Here is an 8,884-nt window from a genome sequence, read left to right as displayed (position 1 = left end):
TGCCCCCTTGGCCAGTTCTTTGGGAATTCTCTGTGACTTGGAAGTGCTGTGTTTGGGAATCAGCAGAGTGGGTTTTCCCTCTCCTTCCTGGCTCAGAGCAGTTAAAAGATGAGAACTCTAAATCTGATTCTGCCATGACATTGTTTAGTGACCTAGGTCAAAAATGTTATTTACACTCATCTGATGGCAGCCAGCAGGAGCTGGGGCTGCTCATCTGGGCTGGAGCAGAGGACAACAGCTCCCAGCATGATGGGGACCATGGCCCTTAGAGCTTTATCCTGGTGGCTGCCACCCTCCCTCGTCCCTCCTACAGAGACTGGGTTCTGCAGGGTCCTGAAGGAAGGGGATGTCCTGAAGGCATGAGAGAGTGTCTGAACACGGGCTCTGGGACGCACTGCAGGGCACCAGGGGTGTCCCAAGGGGCCATGAGGGTAAAATGGGGTCTGCAGACACCCTGAGAGTGCCCAGGTGCCCAGGGCTATGCCAGGCCTGTGCCCTGGGGGACACCCTGCCCTTCCCTGCCTGGGTGGTGGGTCACTGTGACCCGTTGCTGGGGACAGGTCCCAGGTCAACAAGCACTGGGATCCATTGCTAGAGGCAGGTGCTGTGTCACAGAGGGGCCCTTTGTGACACCCCAGTGCGGCACGTGGGGTCAGCATGGCTGCTGCCCACAGTGGATGGTGACAGGCAGGAGCCTGGAACTGACCAGCAGCCCCCGAGTGCAGCCCATGTCTTGCCCCACCATCCCTGGCAGCCCTGTGGGGCTGAAGTGTTTTGCTAAAGCTTCCCACGACATCACCCCAACACCCACCCCAGGATCCCCCATATTGTCTATCCCACAGAATGGAGAAGAGACCCCCTGCCACCCCCAGGGAGGCCTGGGAGGAGGACAGCTCTTCCCAGGGGAGCAACTCTTCACAGCTCTTCTCTGTCTACGACACAACCACGATGCAGCCACTGCAGCTTGGTGAGCGAGGGGTCCGTGGGGCTGGGCAGGGCTGGGCCCCACCAGCACACCCTGCACCATGCCAGGATCATGTTTTCCTGGAGGATGACAACAGCAGTCCTGGGGGACAGGCAGGATGTCACCTGGAATGTCAGGGCAGCTGGGATCACAGAATCATTCCAGCCCCAGCACAGCCTCTCCCAAGAAAAAAACAGAGCAGAGGGGCTCAGGGCATGGGCAGTGAGAAGCAGTGGGACCCTGGAGCTTTCCTGCCCACATCCCAGCACGTTCCTCAGCCCAGGGCACTGGGGCCTTCCTGGCTCCAGCAGAGCAGCTCCTCTGCCCTCCAGGCACGAGCTGCTCAGGACAAAGGCTGTGCCAGGGCTGTGGGCACGGGGCTGGGTGGAGGACAGGTCTCCTTGGCTCCCTCCCGTGCCCAGAGCCTCTGCAGCCCTCCCCACTCTTCCCCCCTGGCAGATGCCAGCTGGTTGCCGATATACGAAGAATCAGAGGAAGCTGTGGATTTCATCATGGCCTTTGTCAGCAGCCTTGACAAGGTAGCTGTGGCCAGCGGGGCAGTGGCTGTGCTGGCATTTGCTGGCAGGGGCTTTGCTGGGCTGTGGAGGGGTGCTGGCTGGGCAGAGCTGCCTTTCTCACAGGGCACTGCACCCCTGGTGCTCCAGACCCTGTGTCCATCCTCCCACACTCCCTGTCTGTGTCTCTGTCCCCTGGCTGCCAGGACACCCACAAGTTCACATTTCTGAAGAGCACCTACGTCCTGTGCAAAACTGCCTTGAAACGTGGCTTGACTCAGGGCCTGGATTTATTCTGCCAGGCATGCGAAGTGGTGGAGAATATCAAGGTGAGGGGACAGGCACATCCCATCTGGTGTTGTGGGGATGGGCACAAGCACCCTTGGCACTGGCACCTGTCTGGACAGTGCTTGGGTGGGTCAGGGACTGGAGGCACTGGTTGTGTTCTGCAGGACCTCCTGGAAAAGGAGCCAAGGGACCGTCTGTCCTCACAGATCCGGTATCTCGCCATGATCACCATCGATGAGTTATGGTGGGCCCCCTGCCCCAGAGCTCTGAGACCACCTGCACAAGGCCTTGGGGGCTGCTCCCAGCACCTGTGTCCAACTGCCCCTCCTCTGTCCTTGCAGCTTGGTGGAGAATGTGCTGGAGGGCAAAACCAGAAGCCTCCTCTCCGCATGTTTCTCGAGTGTCTTATTGCTCCCCTCGGAAAGGGAAATGCCACACCAGAGCGCTTCCCTCTTCACCAAGGTCAGTGCTGCCTGAACTCCAGGAGCCTCCAGCCCCTCTGGGCTGCTCCCTGGTCTCCCTGTGCTGCCCCATGAGCAGAGATCTGAGGCAGGCTGAGGTCCTGGTGTTGCTTCCCCAGCCTTGTGGCTCTGTCCCTTTCCCATGGGCCTGGCTGCTCTGTCCCCAGCAGTTGGTGCATCCCTGTGTCTGTCCTGGGCAGTTCAGGTGTCCTCCTCAGGCACTGAGAGTTCAGATCAGTCTCCTGGGTGTGGGGGAAAGAACAGCAGAATGGCAGGCATGTCTGTCTGTTGTGTTTGCAGACCCTGAAAGCCATGGACACAATGCTGAGGACGGTGGTGCTCAGCTTTCCTGCCTCCAGTGTCTGCAAGGAGCTGCAGGACATCTTTGAGGTGCGGCACAAGCAGAGTGGGGGTCCCAGGGCTGTTCCCCACCCTGGAGGGGAGGAGCTGCCCAGTCTGGTGCTGAGCAGGCAGAGCATGGTGTGGGGAGGGTGTTCAGGTCCCCAGAGGAAGCAGGGGCTGGCACCAGGCTCCTCTGAAGCACAGTGGCTGCAGAGGGTGGCACCTGCCTGGCCACAAGGATTTCCTGGGACCTTTGCTCAGCCCTGTGAGGACCCCAGGGACAGGCACCCCACTGCAGGCTCTGTGTGAGGTCAGAGGAAGCTGTGAGGGATGGTACAAGTCTGGCCCAGGAGCAGAGCTGTGTTTGCTCCTGGTGCTCACCAGTGGCTTCTCTTGTCCCAGATGCTGCTGGACTTCACCAGATCTGAGAGAGAAGTTGTGCGGGAGAGGGCTGTGGGGAGGATTGGTGTCCTGACCAGTTTGCTGTCTGGCTATTCCACTCTGAAGGTAAGGGTCAGGCACCCTCCAGCCAGGCCAGGCCCCCCTCCCAGCCCCTCTCCATGCCAGGGCTTCTGCTGAGCTGGTTCCTCCAAGAGATTGGGCCATAGAGCCCTGCAAAGCCCAGATCCACTGGGAATCCTGCCCTGGGTACAGGTGTTTGGCACCAGATTCCTTCCCTTAGCCCTTCTTCTCATGCCTCCCTCAACCAGGCCTCTGTCAGCTTTGGAAGAGACAGTTTTGGACCTGTCTGCCCTGAAGACATCTCAGTCCCAGTCGTGGGAAGGCTGGTGGGACGTCTCATTCTTTTCCGATATTCCGAGGAACAAACAAGTTATACAGCTTTCCACGCTCTTTTTTCCCTTGCTGAATTCCTCTGTAAGTAAAAAACAAGAGCAGCTGTGGCCTTCATCCCTGTGCACACAGAGCTCTCTTGACAGATCTGCTTCCTTTGCCCCTCCTGGCAGCTTCCCGTAGCATCCCAGCTGTCACTTCACTGCAGAAGCTGAGTGCTCACCTCAAGTCCAGGATTTGTTACTGTTCTCCTTCCCCTCCTTCCTTTCAGGACCTTGAACCCTGCTGGTTTGTGCCCCCCAGCCAAAGGTCCAATTGACTCCCAGGTCCCAAAGCTGAGTCTTCCCTGTTGGAGAAGAGCAGATCCTGGCTGGTGCCTCTTGCCTATAGCAAGAAGCTGTTCCTCACACCCTCCAGAAATCTTGACTGATTCTGTCCTGCTGTCTTGCAAGCAGATCTCAGGGTGGTTTGACGACCCTGCTGGCAAAGCAGCTCTGTCTTACTGACTCTTCTGTGTTTCTCTGCTGTTTAGACAAGTCAAGGCCAAGGGATGGGCCAGACCAATTTGCTTGGGAAGCTGTGACCACCTCCTCGCTGTGTTACCTGAGCATCAGAGACTGTACCCAGGTAATGATCCCCCTCCTTGCTGGGACTCTTGTCCGTGGCATCAGCAGGGCACTTGTGTGAGCAAAGGGACCAGAATCAGTGGGGCTGGTGGGGCCTCACTGCCCTGGCAAGAAGGTTCCTTCCATCCCTGAGCAGGGACATGGGCTACACTGGTGTCCTGGCAGCATCACCAGCCCCAGCAGGAGCTCCAGTCCTCCTGGCACCCAGAAAACCCCTAATTCTCTGTAGGGCCAGACATGAGCCCTTCTCCCCGATGTGGAGGGCCCTCTGTCCTCACCCTCTCCCAGCAGGGACTGCAGGCACTGCTGCCAGCTTTCCTGTGGGGTCTGCTGCCAGCACTGCCAGGAACCTCTGTCCAGCCAAGCAGCACCATCAGCACACTCAGTGGCACATGTTTCCCTCCCTCCCTCCCTCCCTCCCTCCTGTAGGCCTTTGGAAAATACCTCCACTCTAGAGAGAGGACAGATGTCATCCTGGAGGCCATTCAGGCCATGAGAGATGCCAGCATCCTTGACAAGCAGGTGCCCAGCAGCATGCTGGATGTGGCCATGGAAGACCCAAAATTCTGGCTGACAGATGTAAGTGCCCTGAGGCTGGATTGCCCAGATCTTCAGCCCTGTCAGGCCTTGTTCCTCCCTCCGTCTTTTCCTCACAAATCCAGGTGACTTGAGCACCTGAAGCCATCCGAAGGTGGCAGAGAGGAATGGGAAGGGCAGCTGAGGACATGGCTGCACTCCAGTGGCAGTGCCATCCTCAGCTGTAAACTCTCCAGGTGCCCAAGATAGTGAGCTGCATTCTTGAAAACCTGCTATGCATCACCACAGAGTCAGGCTGTAGGAAAGTGGAGTCACTGTTTCTCCTGATGACCAACGAGAACCGCTCGGCAGTGGTCATCAGCCTGTGTGAGATGACTCTGCAAGGAGACAGGTACTGGCCCTGACAATCTGAAGGGCTTGCTCCATGTGGGGAGAGGGACCCCGAGACTCTGTGGCTGCCAGCTCCAGGGAATGCTGCAGGACATCCCATGGAGCCAGGCTCTCCATCCCACAAACCCTTCCAGCTCCGGTGCATTGGCTGGGCCTGCAGCTGCCAAAGCCAGCCAGGCCAGTCCAGAGCCAGCTCGGTGCTTGCAGCCCTGCAGAGAACTCCTCCTCAGCTCTGTCCTACCTCCTGCAGGGCCCCTGGGGACCCCCAGCATGGGCTCTGCTCTGTGGGGCTGCTCCTGGCCACGGTGCTGTGGCTGAGGCAGCCCCCTGGCTTCCAGTGCTGTGCAGGAGCTGTGCAACACTCTGTCCTCCATGCCTGAGATTTTGGACAAGGTCCTCACGGAGTTTGCTATCTTGCTCCGGAACCACTGGTGCAGCTCTTCCAGAGAAAGCACCTGGAACTCTCACAGAGCTGTGAGTTACCAGAAAAGGCCTCGATCCCTTTCCATGAGCCGTCTGCCAGCACCTCATGGCTGTGTTTGTTCCTCCAGTCATCCTCGGGGCACAGGGACTTGGAGGAGCTGGGTAACAAGCCCAGCATCTGGAGCGATGAGGGCCATCCCGATGTGGTGACGGCCTTCCTGATGCTGGAGATCCTCACTGGGCTGTCAGAGAGAGCTGAGATGGTGAGCAGGGGGGGATTGGGGCAGCCACGCTGGCAGCCAGGGCCTGGGCCAGAGTGCAAGGCGGTGGCTTGGCCTGGGCTGTGAGTCAGGATGTCAGGATGGGGTGACTGCTCCAAAAACCCTCCCTGCAGTGGTGGGGCCTGGGGTGGCTGCCCTGGGAGGTCTCCAGACCTTTACAGAAAATGGAAACTCTCTTCTTCATAAAGGCAAAAAAAATCGAAGTCTTTCTGCCGAGCATGATGAAGATACTGGAAGCTGGCAGTGAAGATGAGAAGCTGAAGGTCATTGTGGTCTTCCACAATCTCCTGCGTCAGCTGAAAAAGTCAAAGGCCAGCTCCATCACTGTGGCACTGGTGGGGAAGATCATACCCCTCTTTGACTCGGTGAGCCCCAAGCCCTGCCCTGAAAGCCGTGCTCGGAGCAGGCTCAGCACTCCTGGAATGGATTCTGGGCTTTGCAGCCCAAAGCTGCTTGTGCCCACTCTGGAACTGACCCCGGAGCATCGCCCTCACCGCAGCCACGGGCAGGGAGCCGCTGTTTCCAAAGCTCATCTTTCTTCCTTCCTAGCATGAGTGTGGCCAGCTGCGAGAGCTCTCCCTCTGGCTCCTCAGAGACCTGCTGAGGTCCGTGGTGAGAAGGGATGAGAAGAAGATGGGGAGGGAGATGCAGAATGCACTGATCCCGCTCCTCTTCCGCTTGAACGACCATCTCCCCAGCGTGGCCAAGGTGTGGATTTGAAGGCTGAGCACTGCAGTGAGGGGCACTGACACCTCCCAGGCACTGGGGCAAGGGCTGCTCGCCTCGGGCAGGGCTCCCCCAGCGCAGGCCCTGGGAAGGGTCCCTGTGGAACCAGCATGAGCAGGGGTAGACAAGGTGGCTTGGCCATTTTCAGCACCTGTCCTGCCCGCTCCAGCAGGGCTCGACAGCAGCCCAGGACACTGAGGCAGCACCTGAGGCCTGAACATGTGTGCTCCAGAAGACCAGAGGCTTCTCAGCTTCCCCACAAGTGTCGGGGGCCACGGCTTCAAGCCTCAGTCAGTCCCCCAGAGACTCCAAGACATTTGGGCTAGGATAAGTCTCAGCTTCCTAAGGGTGGGATCGCTGCAGGAATAAAGCCAAGAGGTCTCTTTCCCCAGGCCCTGGTGCCACCTCTGAGCTAATGCTGTTCTGCAGGCTGCCAGGGAAGCCCTTTTTGCTGCTGCAGAGCTTCTCAAATGGAAGCAGCTCAAGCACCTGCTGCAGAGAGAGCGGATGTGGGAGCTTGGAGAATGCTTGGTAAGGACAAGCCACAGGGCCCAGGCTGGCTGAGGGCTGTCCCTGCTCTGTGGCTGTCCCCATGAGAGCCCAGGGGATCAGAGGCTGCCCCAAGTGCTGCTTGCAGGGCAGGGCAGGACTTGGAGGACTTTATTTGTGTCCTCAAGAACAGAGTCCTGGGGGGTCCTCTCCAGGCCGCTCTCCCCTTGCTGGATCAGGGCTCAGCAATGAGGGGTGCTGGCAGGGGGGACTGCTCCAGCCAGCTGGGGGGCTCCGTGGCAAGCCTGGAGACATCCCTCTGGTGCTCCCTGCAGTTGATGAGGAGGGGGAGCAGGGTTGAAGAGTACATGAAGCAGAGCCTGCCCTACCTGAAGGACCCTCAGTCCTCCGTGCGCCTGGCAGCCGTCAGGTTCATCAGTGAGTCACAGCCCCAGGTCCCTTTTGGGCCAGCCTGGCCACATCCTGCCCTGCTCTGGCAACCCTGTGCCTACCCCCACCCCCCATGCAGAGCCTCAGCCTCCCTCTGCCCCCTGCCACAAGCTGGGCTTGGTGGCCACCTCGCTCAGTCCCGCTGCCTGAGGCTGCTGGTGGCCCCTGGGTCAGCCCTGAGGGCCGGGGTGACCGTGCTGGGAGCAGGGAGTGACAGAGCTCTGTGCCCAGGGATCGCCACGAGGCACGTGAGGAACCAGGACCTGGAGACTCAGACTCATATCCTCACTGGTGAGTGCTCTGTGGGGAGCCTGGGGGGCTCTGCAGACACACAGCTTCATCTTGGCTCTGTTTCTTTTGCTCACAGCCCTTCAGCCCCTGGAGAAGGACAGGGATATCTCAGTCAGTTCCCTGGCAGCCCACACACGCTTGATCCTCAGAGCTCCGAGGGTGCAGCGAAGATCATCGGTGATTCTACAAATGCTGTGCTGCTGGTGCCGGTGAGCTCAGCAGGGCTGCAGCTTTCTCTGGATTAATAAAGGTGGAAAAAAACACTTCCAAGCCCATGGTATCCTTCAGATGTGTAGTGCCCTGAGTGTGCTGAGCAGACTGTGTCCTCCTTAGCCTGTCCCACAGGCAGTGGGATGCTTCCTCCTCACATCCCTGCCATCCCAAAATGCCCCACTTGGCCCCAAACTGGGGGGAACAAGGCCCCAGATTTCATGCAGAGGGCTTCAAATGGCATCCCTGGTACCCCCAAATGTTCCCATGGACCTTGAATTTTATCTGCAGAGCCCCACAGTGTCCTTGATGTACTCCAAATTCCATTCCATGTATTTCAAAACGCCCCCCTGAGTTCTGGAGTGCAGCTTTGGGACCCCAAATTGTCTCTGGCAGCCGCACCAGGTACGGGATCATGAGGGGATGCTCAGCCCAGAGCTCACCTCAGTGGGTCCCAGAGCTCTCAGGGGAGTGCCAGGGACTTGAAGCTGGAAATGATTGAAGCACTCTGTTTGAAATGTGCCATCTCTTTTTTTTCCACCAAAACAAACCTCCACACACTGTGGGGAAAGGCTCCAGCTCCCCAGCACTCATCCCAAACAGTGAGGAGGTGATGGCATCCCCAGGCACTGGCAACAGCAGCAGAGGGTCTGAGGAGCGAGGAGTGGGCACCTGGGGGAGGAACCAGCGGGCCCCTGCCCTGGTTTTGGTTAGAGGGGCAGAACGTGGGCAGGCTGAAGGGTTTGGGGTCTCTTCACCAGTGCTGATGTTACCAAGAACCTCCAAAATCCTCGGGATAAAGACTCCCTCTAACACTGAGTGTTAGAGAGTAAGGTGTTGCTTTACCTCAGGCCAGCAGGGGTGGCTGACAAGTTCTGGCCACCACACTTGATGCCAGTACAGAACTTTTCCACTTATTTATACATTTTTTAGCAAATAAATTAAGGATTGTTGGTTCCAAGCCACATCATTCACCTAATTAATTAGTATTCTATCCTTTACTGGTTATTGATTTCTCACTCTTTGTGCTAATTTGCAACCCATTTTTTCATCCTTTTCTCCTCTTTTTCTTGGATGGGGAGTCTCCAACTCTCCAGGC

The 8,884-nt window shown here is 58.1% G+C and overlaps 2 protein-coding genes across 2 annotated transcripts; both read left to right on the top strand.

Moving 5' to 3' along the window:
- Positions 1 to 1,988: 1,988 nt before the first annotated feature.
- Positions 1,989 to 5,685, top strand: LOC107212273. The gene is made up of 10 exons (XM_033518800.1): positions 1,989 to 2,011; positions 2,109 to 2,229; positions 2,529 to 2,618; positions 2,973 to 3,077; positions 3,281 to 3,446; positions 3,895 to 3,989; positions 4,418 to 4,567; positions 4,762 to 4,916; positions 5,254 to 5,389; positions 5,467 to 5,685. The coding sequence occupies exons 1-10, from the start codon at positions 1,989 to 1,991 to the stop codon at positions 5,683 to 5,685; spliced, it is 1,260 nt and encodes a 419-aa protein (XP_033374691.1).
- Positions 5,686 to 5,773: 88 nt separating this feature from the next.
- Positions 5,774 to 8,477, top strand: LOC117245266. Its single transcript, XM_033518754.1, has 6 exons — positions 5,774 to 5,984; positions 6,169 to 6,327; positions 6,775 to 6,876; positions 7,170 to 7,272; positions 7,516 to 7,575; positions 7,652 to 8,477. Exons 1-6 carry the CDS (start codon positions 5,784 to 5,786, stop codon positions 7,786 to 7,788), a joined length of 762 nt encoding a protein of 253 aa, XP_033374645.1. The 5' UTR covers positions 5,774 to 5,783; the 3' UTR covers positions 7,789 to 8,477.
- Positions 8,478 to 8,884: the final 407 nt, after the last annotated feature.

The sequence above is a fragment of the Parus major genome, chromosome 18 (genome assembly GCF_001522545.3).
Source record: "Parus major isolate Abel chromosome 18, Parus_major1.1, whole genome shotgun sequence".
Taxonomy (NCBI): Eukaryota; Metazoa; Chordata; class Aves; order Passeriformes; family Paridae; genus Parus; species Parus major.
The sequence above is the reverse complement of the archived record's forward strand: the minus strand, read 5'-3'. Positions and strand labels throughout refer to the sequence as shown.

Coding starts and splice junctions, on each gene's coding strand:
- LOC107212273 (XM_033518800.1), top strand. CDS start 1,989: ATGATCACCATCGATGAGTTATG. Junction 2,619..2,972: donor AGCTGCAGGACATCTTTGAG/GTGCGGCACAAG, acceptor CTCTTGTCCCAG/ATGCTGCTGGACTTCACCAG. Junction 3,447..3,894: donor TTCCCTTGCTGAATTCCTCT/GTAAGTAAAAAA, acceptor TCTGCTGTTTAG/ACAAGTCAAGGCCAAGGGAT.
- LOC117245266 (XM_033518754.1), top strand. CDS start 5,784: ATGGAAACTCTCTTCTTCATAAAGGCAAAAAAAATCGAAGTCTTTCTG. Junction 6,328..6,774: donor ATCTCCCCAGCGTGGCCAAG/GTGTGGATTTGA, acceptor GCTGTTCTGCAG/GCTGCCAGGGAAGCCCTTTT. Junction 7,273..7,515: donor GGCAGCCGTCAGGTTCATCA/GTGAGTCACAGC, acceptor CTCTGTGCCCAG/GGATCGCCACGAGGCACGTG.